Source organism: Saccopteryx leptura, chromosome 4 (genome assembly GCF_036850995.1).
Source record: "Saccopteryx leptura isolate mSacLep1 chromosome 4, mSacLep1_pri_phased_curated, whole genome shotgun sequence".
NCBI lineage: Eukaryota > Metazoa > Chordata > Mammalia > Chiroptera > Emballonuridae > Saccopteryx > Saccopteryx leptura.
In genome coordinates this window covers 29,727,850-29,745,311 of record NC_089506.1, presented here as the reverse complement: position 1 = coordinate 29,745,311, position 17,462 = coordinate 29,727,850, and the positions used below count along the sequence as shown (strand labels likewise).

Here is a 17,462-nt window from a genome sequence, read left to right as displayed (position 1 = left end):
AATTAAGGTATGGCAACGCGCAACAAAAAACTAATGATTGATGCTTCTCATCTCTCCGTTCCTGTCTGTCTGACCCTGTCTATCCCTCTCTCTGACTCTGTCTCTGTAAAAATAAAAAAATTTAAAAAACAAAATAAAAACAAAACAAAAAGAGAAACATTTACCAGTAGCATAGATGGCTTTGTAAAGCAAATAAATACTCATTGAAACTCTCAATGGGCTTTTCCTGTAGCACATAGTCAATGCGCTGGCCTCCATTCAGCATTCCCACGTTGATGGGGGGCACTTCTTTAACTGCCGCAGAGGTCTCTTCTGTGTTAACATCTGGATGTGGAAGAACCGTAAGAATCTATAAGCTTCCTACCCTCCAAGGTTGTCCTTACCTCCCCCCTCCGACTCTAAGTTTATTGTAAGATGGGCTACTCTCTGTTCAGAAAGCTCTCCCCCATCTTCCAGCTCTCATCCCTTTAAAGTTCTCAGTCACACTGATTTTGTCTAACCCGTTTCTTTCCTGCACCTTTGATAGCTGACTCATTTGCCTTTGGTTCATAAACTAAATGCAAGCAGGGATAAAACTCTTTAGACAGTTGAAAACTAAATCAAAAGAGTGTAATGTTAACTGAAATTAAGAGGACAGTACCCTAGTTAGTCCCCAGCCAAGGAAAATAAAACTGACCCATGAATATAGACATTCCCCTGCAAAAGTAAGGTGCTTCAGAGAGTAGGCTCTTAACATCACTCCCACAGTCCCCAGTGGGGAATGTTTTAAGCTTCATTATCAGATACATGGCTTCTCTTGACATTTTTCCTCACAAATAATGTTCTTCTAAAATTTGTGGCTATTAGATGAGAAGAAGGCAGCAGAGCTGAAGCCCGTTAGACTCACAGCATGAGTCCTGTACGATAAAAGAAGCTCCTCGGAGAACAAGAACCACACACCATGGAGGCCCTCCCATCTGGCCTGATGCAGGTAACCAATGTGTCCAGTGTCACTAACCAGCAGGCTTCTCTGAACTTGATTCAGGTTCTGCTTCAGTTTCTTCTACAGTTTCGGAAGCTTGTAAGGCAGGGTCTGGAGCTCTGGTGAAAGACTTCCAAGCCATCCGCAGCGAACCTAGCACGTTGTTCTTCAGGTCCATGCTCATCCTGGTCAAGCCCTCCCTCAGTTCTGAAAGACACGAATAAAGAACATTACATGGTTTACAATGAATTTAGGGTCCAACACAGCTAAACAAAGTGAATGAGATCCAGTCAGTTTGCAAGGACCAGAAGGTCTAGCAGTATCAAGTTCTCTACTCAGTCTTACCTAAGTGCATCCGCTTCCTGCCTTTATGATGTGGGATCAGCATCGGCTCAAATTCCACTCCTGGGACCACCATGGGTTCAATCCTGTAGGCCACAGGATCATACTACACAGGAAACACAACAGCTACATATACCATCTACTGAAGGAAGACAGTCTAAAAAACTGCTCATGTTTAATCAGGAAACAATGATTATAAGCTCATTTTTTTAAATGTACAGTTGGTCTGCCTCACACTGTTTGCAACTTATCTCCTTACTAGAGAATGGTATATAAAAACCAGGACAACAGAAAACCATGTGCTCTTCACCAGTAAACTACTAGGGCTATCCAGTGCTTACAGGGTGATAAATATTGAAGAAACCTTTGCATGTTGGAAATCTGTAGTTGGGATCAATTCTTTTCAGCCCTCGTACAGTTAGGAACATTCCAATGGGAGATCCAAAGGCAAAGAATATTTCTGGTTTATAGATGAGCCGGGGGTATTTTACAGACACCTGGAGGGGAAAATAAAAATAGCTCTCAACAACCAAAGTTACATCTGTTCTTATCATGTGAATGGCGAGCAACAAAATGAACAAAGAGAATTAGTATTGTTACCTGCCCAATGCCAACATCCAGAGAGTCGTTTCCAGTACCATCAGCACTACTGCAGAACTCGGATTCTTTGGGGATATTAGACATATTCACCACCGAAGCCGATTGCAGAGATGGTCTATCAATATCCTAAAGAATAAAAAATAAGTTTGGTGGAGCTGCTATGTAGTAAAAATATCCAAAGGGTTTTCTATTGGTTTGAAAAGATGTGTGGGAAAGTCTTGAGAAAACAAGATAAAGCTGATGAAAACAAGATAAAGTTGATAAAAACAAAAGTTGCCTTAAACTATGAATGGACATCCCTACATGCTCTAAAATGATGAAAGTTGTACACAGCCATTTGAGCAGCAGCTGAAACTCTAGGCCACCACGATGAGAGCAAACAAGAACAAAGCACTGTGGGAAGAATGCTGAGGACTGCTAAGGAGTGCGGTGAAGTGCTCTGCCTTCTAATTAAAGTAGAAGGTCTCTACGGGTATAGAAAATGATGCAAATCCTGGGCCTTAAATAAGAACTGAGCAACCTGCTAAAAAAGTTGAAAAATAATTACTAAAATATTGGAAGAAATGCAGTGGCCAAACTGAATGTACTAGTAGTATTACAACACAGATAAACCTGGAGTGCATTATGCTAAGAGAAAGAGCCAGCTATAAATAGAGCACATTTTGTATGATTCTGTTTATAGGAAACAGCCAAAATAAGAAAATCCATCGTGCCAGAAAGTAGATCCGTGGTTCAAAGGAGGGTGGAAGGGGAGTGATTCATTGCTAAGGGGGCTGGGGTTTTTTTTGCTGGGAGAGAGGGGTGATGGAATTACACAGTGATAATGGTTATACAACTCTGACCATATGAAAAACCAGAGTTGTATACTTTTAAAAGGAGAATTTATAGTATGTGACATAAATTATATTTCAATATAGCAGGTTATATGACAAAAAGGGAAAAACAGAATGAGTCTAGGAGAAATAAGACTTTTGAAGCTAATAATATTAAGGTTTTAATAAACATGTTTAATTTCTAAAAACACAGCCAAAAATCAATTAACAAAATTACTTAGCTCCCTAAACAATTCACAAAGCAAAAGGATATAAGGATGTCCAAAAAAAATTGTTTAATTCTACAAGCTATATTAAGCACATACCTTTGAATTTTTTCTGGTCCTAAAGTAATTTAATATCTTCTTTCTTGGTCCTAAGGGAATTCCCATTTCCTGAAGATCTTTGTCTGTACATAAAGCCTAGGCATAGAAAATCAAATATCTTTCTTATTTCTAGGCAAAATAAATTAAATATCCTGTTCTTTGCAAAGAGTAAGACCTAAGTACTCTCACCTGACTGGTGGTGGCACAGTGGATAGAGCATCGACCTGGGACCCCAAGGTCACTGGCTTGAGCCCTCCATCAAGGGACATATAAAAAGCACTTAGCCTGACCAGGCAGTGACGCAGTGGATAGAGCGTTGGACTGGGATGCTGAGGACCCAGGTTCGAGACCCCGAGGTCGCCAACTTGAGCACAGGCTCATCTGGTTTGAGCAAAGCTCACCAGCTTGGACCCAAGGTCACTGGCTCGAGCAAGGGGTTACTTGGTCTGCTGAAGGCCTGTGGTCAAGGCACGCATGAGGAGGCAATCAATGAACAATTAAGGTGTTGCAATGCGCAACGAAAAACTGATGATTGATGCTTCTCATCTCTCTCCGTTCCTGTCTGACTGTCCCTGTCTATCCCTCTCTCTGACTCTGTCTCTATAAAAAAAAAAAAAAAGAAGCAATCAATAAACAACTAAAGTGCCTCAACTACAGGTTGATATTTCTCATCTCTTTCCCTTCCTGTGTCTCTCTCGCAAAAAAAAAAAAAACAAAAAAAAAACAAGACCTAAGTACTTTGCTGTTGTTCTTTATATTACTAGGGCCCCCTAAGTGGTCCATCATTAATAACTTAAGAGAAGGAAATAATATTTCATTCTTAATAAAAGAACTAAAGAAGAATAAAAAGTATCAATGCTATAATAATATAGATAAGTCAATTATTGAAAAAAATCAACAGAAGTAGTTATCTAACTTCATGACAGAAAAACTCTCCTTGATTCCCATCTTACTTAGAGGTTACATTCCTAAGATGGACACAAGTGGTAAGAACACAGAGCAAACACAGAGCATGAAACAGACTAACAATCAAGACCTCAGCGGAAGCACTGCTCACCCGACTAGGGGGGTCTTCCTTCACCCTCCCAAACCAGGTTAGTTCATCCTATTATACATTCTTATACCAATGTGTACTTTTCCTACTTAGTACTTATCACAATTGCAATTTAATTATGATTTTATGTAATATGTTTTTTTGGTTTTTTTACTGATTGATTTTAGCAAAAGAGGAAGGGAAAGAAAGAGAAATAGGAACATCAATTTGTCCCTTTGTGTCCTGACTGGGGATCAAACCAGCAACCAATGTGCTTCAGGATGATGCTCTACCAACCGACCTATCCGGCTAGGGCTTAATATGTATCTTTAGCAGTAAACTATAAACGCCATGATGTTAGGGACCATATCTGTCTTATTCACCACTCTATCTTCACTACTTGGTGTAGTATGCCTAATCACAGTAAGCATTTACTAAATACCCGCTGAATGAATATATATCACAAACCAAGTCAGACTAGTTACTTGTCATTTACTCTTGCTCTCATTTTTCCATGTTTCCGAGCGGTAATGTTTTTCAGTCTTTGCTCTATTGCTATATGTATATCATTACGACTCCTCTGAACTTTAAATTCCCACAAAGCAAAGGTCACTTGATATAAATTAAAAATACATAAATAATGCTAAGGAAAACTGATAATACAGTATTTATGACTAAAATACTTCTAAGGGTCAGGCTCTTACTAAGCAGTTTGAAGATAAGCAGTAAAAACACTACAAATGGGAATGGTAGAGCATAAGGGTTCAAAGGGCATCTTTACCAGAGCTTCCTTATCTACTTTCTCCTCCTCAAAGACACTCAAGAATTCAGAGAGGTGAAGCTTCTTCAGATCTTCCTCCAGGGTCGGTGTGTCTCCTTGATCCATAAAATTTGGTGAATCCTAAAAATTAAATTGTAAATCTCATGTTCTCTATATTCATCTAGAATTTCCTTTAGTAATACCATTTTGCAATACAGAAAGGTACTACATAAAATTTCCACACAGAGATGTATCTTAACTTTAAATATACAAAATATAAGAGGTGCTAATCTTGATGCAACTACATTTGAAACTATTTCTTTCTTAATATAAAATAAATAAATAATTATCAAAGCATTGTTCATTATCATTAACAAAATCTTTACTGAGATCTTATTAGGGAAACAGAGTTTAAGACATAAAACAATCCGAGGCAAAGCCCCTGCCTGAAAGAACTCTCAGAGCAGCGGGAGAAACAGGACACTCACACAGAGAAGAGAAAACACAACCAGTGTACACTAAGTATTTGGCACTACAAATAAGTGTTCATCGGACTTTTACTAAAAGATGTTTAAACATCAAGTCCTCCCACTGTTTTCAAACAATTTCTGTAAATTATATCATTTTGCATCTAATTCATTCATTTCATCATATGCAAACTCCGTTTCAGCTTAATAACTTCATAATTCTTATAACAGGTCAGTAGTACATATTTATAATGGAAAATAAGATACATATAGTTATTTTAGAATGTGGCAAATATTTGTAGAAGTATATTACTATCTTGCTTCTATAGTCCAAGAATGACAGAAATAATTACAAGTCTGTTAAATGTAAATTTAACGTTATGGTATGAGACTAAACTAATCGAAAAACAAAAAATAAGTCCAAAATCTAAAAAGTCCTTACTAAGGAAAACTACAAGATAACCTATCTGAACATCTAAATTACCTTTTCACTGTCAATATCCCCCAAAGAATCTTTCTGATTTGTTAGGATATCAAACAATATAAGCGAACCTATAAGTAAAATAGAAGAAAGAATGTACAGTTTCTAAGCATCAACACTAAATAGCTGTCTTTTATACAATAAAGTAATAAGCCAATTACCAATGTAGCAAAATCTACAAAGCAGGGAGTCTTTCTTTCCACTCCACCACCACCCTTCCACCCTTTACAAATTCTTCAGACCACTTCTAAAATCTCTGAATCTAATATTAATAAAAGACATTGTTCTTCAAAAACAAGTGTCCTAAAAATGTGATGGTCCTCTCTGGTTACAGAGAATTCATTTGTTACCTAAACTATGACCAGCAATGGATACACTCCCTTTGAAATCAGGGTTCCTCTGCAGAAAAAGTGTATATATTCGGTTCATTTCAGAAACAACTGTGTCCACAATAGTCTGACAGTAGGTGGGGCTATTGTAGAAGAAGACATCCAAAATCGTGTCGTTGGTGAAGTGCCTTAGGCGGTTAATGCTGGGCAGGGTTATTCGCTGCAGATCTCTGAAAAAGGAAAGCTAGTTTAAGGAGAAAACCGAAACACATTCCACAATTTCCTCTACGCTATCTAGTTTAGTCTCCAAGCTCAGAATTAGATATTTAAAGATACACGAGGCAACTATCAATTTATAGGAAATACAGAGGACAAAGAGAAATGTTTAATGAAGCCAAAGGGATATGACTAACAAAATTCAAGGTGTGAGCTCTAAAAGACAAACAACTCAGTTTCTTCAATACATAAATTGCAAGAAAATAACAGAAAGGTAATGAAGAGATTAAGAAAGACTTTAAAAAACATATCAACTAATTGCAATTTATGGACCTTATTTGAATCCCGCTTAAATTGCGTATATATGTGTGCATCCGTGTTTGCACATACATATGTGTGTGAATTAATTATGAGATTTATTAGACAATGGAAAACTTGAACACTATATATTTGCTAATAGTAAGAATATTTTGTCCTGCGCAGGCAGTGGTGCAATAGAGCGTCGGCCTGGGATGCTGAGGACCTAGGTTGGAAACCTTAAGGTTGCCAGCTTGAGAATGGGATCATAGACATGATCCCATGGTCGCTGGCTTGAACAAGGTGTCACTGGCTTGGCTGGAGCCCCCAGTCAAGGCACATATGAGAAAGCAATCAATGAACAACTAAGGTGCCACAACGAAGAACTGATGCTGGTCATCTATCTCCCTTCCTATCTGTCTGTCCCTGTCTCTCTCTCTCACTAAAAAAAATAAAAAAACTTGAACAAAATTTTAAATATACTATCAGTTATAGAAGAAATGTCCCTAAACATATCAACGATCAGAGAACATATTACAATCACAGTTAGCAATTCAAAGTGTATGGTATTACTCACACATCCACACCCGTAGAATGCAAAGGACTATGCCAGTTGACTGGAAGAAATTCTACCCTCCCAATCTGCTGATTTTCTTGGGCTTTCTTAAAATGCGTTTGTAGCAGGTTCAAGGAAACACTGCGAAAATCATTAACTGGAAAAGAAAAATAACTTATATATCAACAGTGAAGCAATGAATTCGCAGAATTAAGATAAAACATCATATAATTATACTCTATATTTACTTAGAACATATCTTTACTTGAGTCAAAAACTGCAAAGGGGTATTCAGAAAAATTATCAACGCATATAAAAAATAGCTGTTCCTTCAGGTACAAAACTTGTTTTTACTATACATTTCATCAAATACAAAGCTAACTTCAAATTTTCTAATGTGTGTGCCCTGGCCAGATGGTGAGAACTTCAGTTGGTGAGAACTTCTTCCCATAGTGCAGAGATTTCCAGTTTGATCCCTGGTCTGGGCACATACAGGAACAGGGCTGATGAACCCTGTCTCATGCTCTAAAATCAATAAAAATTTAAATTAAAAAAACTGTTTTTCTTTCATGTACCATGGGAACAGTTTCAATTAAAAAATAAACAAAAAAGATGGTCCTGGCCGGTTGGCTCAGTGGTAGAGCGTCAGCCTGGCGTGCGGAAGTCCCGGGTTCGATTCCTGGCCAGGGCACACAGGAGAAGCGCCCATCTGCTTCTCCACCCCTCCCCCTCTCCTTCCTCTCTGTCTCTCTCCTCCCCTCCCGCAACCAAGGCTCCATTAGAGCAAAGATGGCCCGGGCGCTGGGGATGGCTCCATGGCCTCTGCCTCAGGCGCTAGAGTGGCTCTGGTCACAACAGAGTGACGCCCCGGAGGGGCAGAGCATCGCCTCCTGGTGGGCGTGCTGGGTGGATCCCAGTCGGGTGCATGTGGGAGTCTGTCTGACTGCCTCCCTGTTTCCAGCTTCAGAAAAATACAAAAAATAAATAAATAAATAAATAAAAAATAAACAGAAAAGAAAAATATCACAACATGATTATGTCAATTGGCCTAGCAGTCAGATTCCTATTCTAACTTTCTGGCTCTTACAAACAACCACTAACCAATATTTTAGATTAAAAAAAAATACAATGCTGTTTGAAATTCTTATTACATCAATCTTAACCTTCTAAGAAGGTTTATGCTTAAAAGCATTAGCTAGTAGAATAAGACTCCCAAATTGGGACAATTAGACTTTGAATACTATAAAGTTTTAAGATACTGCCTTTCAAAACCAAGTTATGCTAATAACTTCAATATTCCAATTAGAATATCAAAAGGTTTAGCACAGTATGAAACACAAAAATGATTGAAGCTTCTGTTATTCATTTAAACTATATCATCTTTACAGTCCCTTTAAATTTGTAATGGTTAGATACAGGACCATCACATCATAAACGAACTTTATAAGGATTAAGGGCTTGTCATTCAACCATTATTAGTTAAGAGTATAAACTGTTAGCCTAAGGAATTTACTAGTACTTTAAGTCTAAGCTGGGAAGCTTTACTACCTTGCCACCTGTCTTTAGCTCTCCAAATCTTATTATGCAGCTAAGACAACAGACTCGAGACAGCACTTTATTTCAGCTCACAGGAGAACTGATTAATACTCCCCTTAAATGACCTAATTTTCCATGCTTTACAAACCTACCACACTGTACAATGCTTCGGAAGCGGAGGTCACAAGCAGGCCCAATCCCATGGACTACAAAAACCAAGTGGTCTATTTGTAAAGGTTCCCCTATAAATGAAATTAAAAAGAAAAATTATTCTATATAACTAGTCACATATTCTAAAATCAAACATTCACAATGAATAGGTTATAAAGATAGGCAAGTTAAAGTAAAAGCAGATAATTTAAAGGACACAAAAATAATCCTACCTAAAATTACTTAGTAAAAACACAATGATTTTACTTTGTTTCTAATTTTTCTTAAAATAAGTCTGTGAAAAACATTTTCAGGTTTTTTAAACTCATTTTGAAGTAACTGTAATCTTACAGAAAACTTGAAAGAATACAGAAACTCCCATGTACTTTTTACGAAGTCAACACTTGAACATTTGCTACATATGCTTTATTATGCTCTCCCTTTCTGCATGTCTGTGCGCACACAGTTATTTTTCTGAACCAGCTGGGAACAATAGGTTGCTGACATCAGATTCTGCACATCATACCTTTCCCTTAAACCCTTTAATATTTTAATGTGTAGTTCCTAAGAATACTCTCTTATATAACCACAGTGAAGTTATTAAATTAAGGCTATTAAACATTAATAAAGTGATTTTATCTCATATTCCACTTTTATCAATTGTCCCAATGTCTCATATGTATTTGAAGCCTGAATTTTTTTTTTTTAGCAAGTGAGCGAGAGAGACAGGAAGGGAGAGAGATGAGAAGTATCCACTTGTAGTTGTGGCACTTTAGTTGTTCACTGATTGCTTCTCATACATGCCTTGAGACAAGGGGTGGGAGGAGGGTGCTTCAGCAAAGCCAGTGACCCTTTCTCAAGCCAGCAACCTTGGGCTCACACCAGCAACAATGGAGTCATGTCTATGAGCCCATGCTCAAGCCAGCAACCCCATACTCAAGCTGGTGAGCCCAAACCTTGGGGTTTCAAACCTGGGTCACTGTCCCAGGTCGATGCTCTATCCACTGCACCACCACCTGGTCAGGCTGAAGCCTGAAATTTTAAATCCATCTTTTTACTTATATAGTAAGTCTAAGATTTTGTCCATGAGACAAGCTATCTCCTCTGCAAGATAAAAGGAACTTTATAATCCAGTTAAATACATTATCAAACGAACCATAAATGACTCTAAATAGCAATGGATAACATCAAGGTCATATTGAAAAGGTTTTCCTTTTTTTTTTTTACAGAGACAGACAGTCAGAGAGAGGGATAGATAGGGACAGACAGGAACAGAGAGAGATGAGAAGCATCAATCATCAGTTTTTCACTGCAACACTTTAGTTGTTCATTGATTGCTTTCTCATATGTGCCTTGACCATGGGGCTACAGCAGACCGAGTAACCCCTTGCTTGAGCCAGCGACCTTGGGTCCAAGCTGGTGAACTTTGCTAAAACCAGATGAGCCCGCACTCAAGCTGGCGACCTCAGGGTCTCGAACCTGGATCCTCCATATCCCAGTCCGACACTCTATCCACTGCGCCACCGCCTGGTCAGGCGAAAAGGTTTTCCTAAGTTGAAAATCTTCAACAACAGGCATTATCAGGACTAATTCTAATCAAACAGGTGGAATCACACTTCTTGAATTAAAACTAAATCAGTTCATCTGTACTTAGCGAATTCCTGATTAGTACTGCCAAATTTACCCATCCCACCATACATACTTAGCAACTTTAAATGAGATTTTTATACCTATTAAGATTGTTGCCTGATCAGTAGTGGCAGAGTGGATATAGAGTGTCAACCTGGGACACTGAGGTCCCAGGTTTAAAGACCCGAGGCACCAGAATGACCATGGAATCATCAATATGATCCCAAAGTCACTGGCTTGAGCCCTCCAGTCAAGACATATATGAGAAGCAATCAATGAATGAACTAAACTGATGCAACTATGAGTTGATGCTTCTCATCTCTCTCCCTTCCATCTCTCTCTCTCTCTGGCAAAAAAGAAAAAAAAAGATTCATAGCAAATGAAGTGATGTTAACTCCAAATAAATTCATATGCTTAAAGATCATTTTTAGCTGTTGAAGTAATCCAAATCTATAGAAAAAGGTCAAAGTTTAAGGAATAAACAAGTAAGTATATCAGAAGATAAAAAATTAATAATTAACATTACCACAATTTATGTCAACGGAGATATTCTCAACCCCTCTCTTCACTGTTCTTGGTCGACCCTGTTCAGTGGGTGTTGAACCCCATTCATCAGACCCTGCAACTGGCTGGTAATGCACCATAAGCTTAAAAGCAAAAGATTTCAAAAACTGTTTCATCCTATAAATTATATTAAGCACATACTATTGAATATTTTTCTGGTTCTAAAATAGTTTAATAAAATAAAATCAAACATTCAAAATAAATAGATATAAAGATATTCTACATTAAAGACATCTCAAATTATATACTCGGAGGAGCAAGAACATGTCTTTCAAAACATAATAGTGAAATCTCAACTGGAGTTCTGATATGCAATTCCTACAGCTTCAAATGAGAACCCTGAAAATACATTTGACTAATGCTATACAATTTAAATATCTTACAATTTTACCTCAATAAAGCTAAAGAAAAGGAAAGCATACTTTAGGCTAACAGATTTTCTTTTCTTTTTTTTTTTTTAACAGAGACAGAGAGAGAATCAGAGAGAGGGATAGATAGGGACAGACAGACAGGAACGGAGAGAGATGAGAAGCATCAATCATTAGTTTTTCGTTGCGACATCTTAGTTGTTCATTGATTGCTTTCTCATACGTGCCTTGACCAGAGGGCTACAGCAGACCGAGTGACCCCTTGCTTGAGCCAGCGACCTTGGGCTCAAGCCTTGCTCAAACCAGATGAGCCCATGCTCAAGCTGGTGACCTCAGGGTCTCAAACCTGGGTCCTCGGCATCCCAGTCCAATGCTCTATCCATTGCGCCACCACCTGGTCAGGCTAGGCTAACAGATTTTCAATAATACCTTACACACGGAAAACATGCCACATAATGTAGTGATATTCTTAATCTACAGTGGCATAATTTTCTCTAAGAAAACCTTTTTGTACAAACGGAACAAGGTAAATAGTGGTGATGGCTACAAGTTTTAAGTTTCATATAACTGTTACTATAATATAAAAATTCCCAAAGGTTATCCTAAGTAGAATCCCTAGGAAAAAGAAACCAATGAAGTTCTTAGTAATGCAATTAACCTTTAATCTCAACATTAGAGAAAGGCTTTTAATTTGCTTTACCTTTGGATTGTGTAATATAATAATTTCTCTATTGGGAGACTCCAGTTTCTTTTTCCATTCATCCAGAGTTACCGCAAGCATGTAAGTTTCCTTAAAAGAAAACAAATTTCATTACATTTCTCTTACTGCTTTTCTGTTAAAACTAAACTTTTTCATAAGAATACTGCTAAACAATTACATTCAGAATATCCTAAAAGATAACTCAGTTGATTTGACCATCGGCCCCAGACAGGGGTTGCTGGGTGGATCCCTGTCAGGGCTCACGCTGGAATCTATCTCCCTGCTCACTTAAAAAAAAAGAATAGGCCCTGGCCGGTTGGCTCAGTGGTAGAGCGTCGGCCTGGCATGCAGGAGTCCCGGGTTCGATTCCCAGCCAGGGTACACAGGAGAAGCGCCCATCTGCTTCTCCACCCCTCCCCCTCTCCTTCCTCTCTGTCTCTCTTTTCCCCTCCCGCAGCCAAGGCTCCATTGGAGCAAAGTTTGCCCGGGCGCTGAGGATGGCTCCATGGCCTCTGCTTCAGGTGCTAGAATGGCTCTGGTTGCAACAGAGCAACGCCCCAGATGGGCGGAGCATCACCCCCTGGTGGGCATGCCGGGTTGATCCCGGTCGGGCGCATGCAGGAGTCTGTCTGACTGCCTCCCCATCTCCAGCTTCGGAAAAATACAAAAAGAAAAAAAAGAATAGCCTACTCTAATTAATTAAATTTATTTTAAAATTACAACAGAGGCCCAGGCAGGTGGCTCAGTGGATAGAGTACCAACCTGGCATATGGACATCCCAGTTCAATTCCTGGTCAGGGCACACAGGAGAAACAACCATCTGCTTCTCTGCCCCTTCTCTCCCTGTAACCCTCCCTCAGCCAGTGGCTCGATTGGTTCAACCGTGGCCCTGGGTCTGAGGATAGCTTGGTAGATTTGAGCACTGGCCCCAGACAGAGTTGCCAGATGGATCCTGGTCAGGGTACATACAGGAGTCTGTCTCACTATCTCTCCTCTCGCTTAAAACAAAAAAAATTACAACAGATAATGGTATGGAACAAAGAAAAAAAATCACTCCTACTCCTATTATTTAGACTGAAGATTAATGTTTTACACATTTTGATGTATTTTTTCAATAATATTAATGATGTATATTTTCCATAAAATTAGGAATATATTATATATATTGGTCTCTTGATTTATCAAATTTATTGCAATATTAATACTAAAGGACAAAGAAAAAAATCAGGTTCTGGCTGGTTGGCTCAGTGTTAGAGCATCGGCCTGCATGTAGATGTCCTGGGTTTGATTCATGCTCAGGGCACATGAGAGAAGCGACCATCTATCTGCTTCTCCACGCCCCTTCTCTCTCTCTCTTCCTTTTCCGCAGCTATGGCTCAACTGGTTCTAGTGAGTTGGCCCCAGGAACTAAGGATGGCTCTCTGTGTAACCTCTGCCTCAGGTGCTAACAATAGCTCAGTTGCTGAGCAGCGGCCCCAGATGGACAAAGCACCCCCATAGGGGTCTTGCTGGGTGATTTCTGTGGGGCACATGTGGGAGTCTGTCTCCCCTCCTCTCACTTAAAAAAAAATCTTAATTCCAAAAAAAAAAAAATCTTAATTCCATCATCTAGACTAGAGATATTGTTCACATTTTGATTTCTTTCAATAGTATTACTGTCCTACTACAATTTAAGCAATAAAGTTTTTTTCTTTTTGTATTTTTCCTAAGTTAGAAACTGGGAGACAGTCAGACTCCCACATGCGCCCGACTAGGATCTACCCGGCATACCCACCAGGGGGCGATGCTCTGCCCATCTGGGACTTTGCTACATTGCGGCTGGAGCCATTCTAGCCCTGAGGCAGAGGCCACAGAGCCATCCTCAGCGCCTCGGCCAACTTCGCTCCAATAAAGCCTTGGCTGCAGGAGGGGAAGAGAGAAATAGAGAGAAAGGAGAGGGGAAAGAGTAGAGAAGCAGATGGGCACTTCTCCTGTGGGCCCTAGCTGGGAATTGAACCTGGACCTTCCACACACCGGGCTGAGCCAACCAGCCAGGGCCTCAGACTGTCTCAAAGCAAGAAAAATAAATGGCAAACAATCCTCTGGTCATAGTTTAAATATTAATAGTCACCATTTCAGAAAACACTTTTCATTTAAAGGCATAACAATTTCCATACTATATTTTAAAATCTTAAAATAAGACTACTTTATCCTGAAACTAACTTGCAAAAAGAAAGGCTATAAACTATGTGCAGAAAGAACCAAACTGTTCCTGAAAATTTCAAGAAAATGTAAGTCACAAAGGAAAAAGAGGTTATTAAAGAAGAAAAGAAATGAAGAAAATGAGTTAAAAAGGGTCAAAGGAATACCTCTAATACTTGGCTGAAGCTCTCCGAGTAAGGTACATATTTATTATCTTTGTCTCCCTTGTAAAACCAGGTACATCGTCTCACTTCTGATGCTAGCTCATCCCAGTACACAGCGTACCGCATCCTCTCCCCCAAATGCACATCATATCTGCCCCCATCAGTGGGGACAACTCTCCCATTACAGTCTTTTCCTATCAAGAATTTGAAAGTGGAAAAGAAGTACATATATCAAAATAAATCTCCCAAAATACAGTTCTTAGTTATACTCTAAATAATGTTATGAAACACATGAATGAACCATTTGTACTTGGACAAACATTAAACAAAATTAAATTTAATTGCTATCTTTTTTTCACTAACTACTTTACAAGCTATCAAAACCATTCTTGGTTTTAATGAAACATGAAAAAATAATACTCAAACACTGTTTTGTTCTTTTTTGAGAAGAAATAGTAGTGTCCCTTAAAAACAAATGTATATGAAATGGCTTTTCTGAAGTTTCTGCTTGAGGTACCAAAAGGTGAATTAATGACTGTGATCATGATGATGAAGTAACTACATCATGTTTCATAAAAGAAGAAGAAACAATGACAAATTAAAGAATTCATTCCTTTGCAACATGAATGTGACACACACACCCCCATGCACATTTGTTACAAACAAAAACTGGAATATAAGAAATATTATTGGATAACTCTGCAGAAATTATAATAGGTAGTTTTCAAAATACAGACAAAATTCTTAAATATCATAAATTGGCTGGGTTAGGATGCAGAGCTTCTGTATAAAAATGTTATAAAGGATAATTAGAAAAAAACCTAAATTTATTTTTAAAAGCACTCACTATGAGAACTAATACTATAGTTTAAGAGAGGTGACAATAGGTCTTCGTCTATTGTAAGTCATCCTTTTTCTCCTACCAGAGCCATATGCCTCTTCCAGCTGCTGTGAATCCTCAGAGTTGAAAGGAATCCATATTTCTTTAGAATCTATTATCTTACAATAAAACCAATGAGGAGAAACTGGTTCATACAAACTGCCAGCATCCATGTCTACTAGCTCAAAGGAACTACATGAGTTTGGTGATGGTGATGGATCTGACTGCGTCAACTGTTCCTGCTGTGATTCCACTGATGACATTTCCCTCTCTAAAAAATAAAGAAAACAAGATAAAAGAAAACTATCAGAAAAATTACTGTCCTTCTATTAACAGTGTAATCGTACACACACACACACACACACACACACACACAAACTGGTCATTTTAAGGTGTCATTTCTGTAAAACAAACAAACCCAACAATATAAGGGGGTTACACAATATAAGAGAGAAATAACTTATAAATTAATAGCTGGATTTGGGGATGGGGGAAAGGAGAAGGCTTTAAACAAAATGTATCTTGTGGTCAGACCAAACACTTTGTACTGAACTCTCAATCTCTCAGAAAACTGCATTGTTTTAGACAAGTTATAAAACAAACCCAGAAGAATAAGAAACACATGGTCAAAAACTTGATTGCAACAAAACACTTCAACCCAATTTCCAAACTAAGTCTCCTGCCAAAGGCAAAAAAATTATTCCATTTTAGTAACATCTAGGTGTTAGACTCCAGGCCCCAACTATTACGCACTTACATTATTACGGAACCTTTAAAATATTGAAAATAAAAACGATTCACTTGAGAACCCGTTACTTTTTTTTTTTTTTTTTTTTTTAATCCTTGAAATGTGCTTAAGAGGGACTACGGTACAAATTCTGAAACCACGAACGCTTGCCTGGGGCCACTGTGCGCGTGCGCACGCGCACACCCACGGACACCGTCCGCGTCTCAGGTAAAAAGTAACAGGTGACCCCAAAAGCCTCCCTCCCTTAAAAAACCTGACCTATGTGTGTCTACCCGTTCCGCACTCGGACCACCCTGCAAAGCGAACAGTGCAGACAACGGAAGTCTGGTCCAGCTCCGGCGAGGGGAGTGGGCACGACGACCTGCACCTCGGCACCGAGCAGCGGATGCCAAACACCTGGCCTCCCTCTGCGCGAGCGCTCTCCAGGCTGCCGGCCACTTGATCTTCTCCTTAAGGCCAATTCTCCTCGGCCACCGTGGCGCGTGTCTGCGCCCCCAGGAGACCCTGGGGCTCCTGCAGCCCAGGTCCGGAACCTTAGAGCTCGGGGACTTGCCAGCTCCCGACTCCAGCCCAGCAGAGAGGAGCGGGACCAGCCACGGCAATAAGGGAATTGGGGACACAGCCGATACAAAGATCCTCTCCCCAGCTCCCCCTTTCCCTGCCTGGGGCATCGCGTCCTCCTCCGCCCCTGCCACCTCCATCCCGCAGTGTCTCCATCCCGCACCTCAGTCGGGCCTCCCTCGGTCCACCCGCCGCCCCAGCTCGCCGTCGCGGACTCACCTGGCAGCCCCGCTGCCTTTCACGCTGTCCTGCCCTCGCAGAGGGGGGCACGACATGTCCCCGCGGCGGCCTTTATCCCGAGCCCAGGCGGGGCAGGGCGGGGCGGGGCGGAGTCTGCAGCCCCGCCTGGCTCGCGCCTAACTCTGGGCTCCACCGCGCTCCCTGCGGGCGAGCAGCACACCAGCCTACGGAGAGCAAAGGTGAGGCCCCTGTGACCGCCGCGCGGAAACGACGGGTGAGACGAGGGACACAGGGCTGCCGCCAGGAAGTGTCGCGAGAGGTGGAGGGGATCGCGCGAGACGTGGCCCCTCCCTGCGGGCCGGACGCCGGAGCTGGGCTTGCGGATGGCGGCGCGCTGTGCCTCGGCTCTGAGCCCGCCCGTGGTTTGAGGCTGGAGGTCGAGAAAAGGCTGGGATGCGGAAGAAGCCCTCGGAGCTGTGAGGCCGCGTTTGGAATTTCAGCGAAAGGAAGGAGGAAAGCCTGCCTCGTCGCTTAACACGTGGGAAAACAGGCCCGGAGCCGCTGATGCTCGGGCGAACCCTAACCCTAGTAATGGGCCAGGGAGGGTGCGGGAAGCCGCGG

The 17,462-nt window shown here is 40.5% G+C and overlaps 1 protein-coding gene across 5 annotated transcripts in view; it reads right to left on the bottom strand.

The window, feature by feature from the left end:
* Nucleotides 1–17,130, bottom strand: part of DDHD2 (DDHD domain containing 2) — a 42,583-nt gene extending 25,453 nt beyond the window's left edge. For all 5 annotated transcript variants that reach the window (XR_010751025.1, XR_010751024.1, XR_010751026.1 and 2 more), the window contains exons 1-16: nt 16,881–17,130; nt 15,396–15,623; nt 14,476–14,666; nt 12,128–12,217; nt 11,022–11,142; nt 8,869–8,958; nt 7,202–7,337; nt 6,133–6,341; nt 5,786–5,853; nt 4,856–4,975; nt 3,042–3,137; nt 1,904–2,029; nt 1,645–1,800; nt 1,307–1,409; nt 998–1,168; nt 165–324 (exon numbers count right to left, since the gene is read on the bottom strand). Coding sequence is in view for 2 of the 5 variants with exons in the window: in XM_066380359.1 (XP_066236456.1) it covers nt 165–324; nt 998–1,168; nt 1,307–1,409; nt 1,645–1,800; nt 1,904–2,029; nt 3,042–3,137; nt 4,856–4,975; nt 5,786–5,853; nt 6,133–6,341; nt 7,202–7,337; nt 8,869–8,958; nt 11,022–11,142; nt 12,128–12,217; nt 14,476–14,666; nt 15,396–15,615 (2,057 nt within the window). In the remaining 3 variants the exon portion in view is untranslated. The remainder of the gene's footprint in view (nt 1–164; nt 325–997; nt 1,169–1,306; nt 1,410–1,644; nt 1,801–1,903; nt 2,030–3,041; nt 3,138–4,855; nt 4,976–5,785; nt 5,854–6,132; nt 6,342–7,201; nt 7,338–8,868; nt 8,959–11,021; nt 11,143–12,127; nt 12,218–14,475; nt 14,667–15,395; nt 15,624–16,880) is intronic.
* Nucleotides 17,131–17,462: the final 332 nt, after the last annotated feature.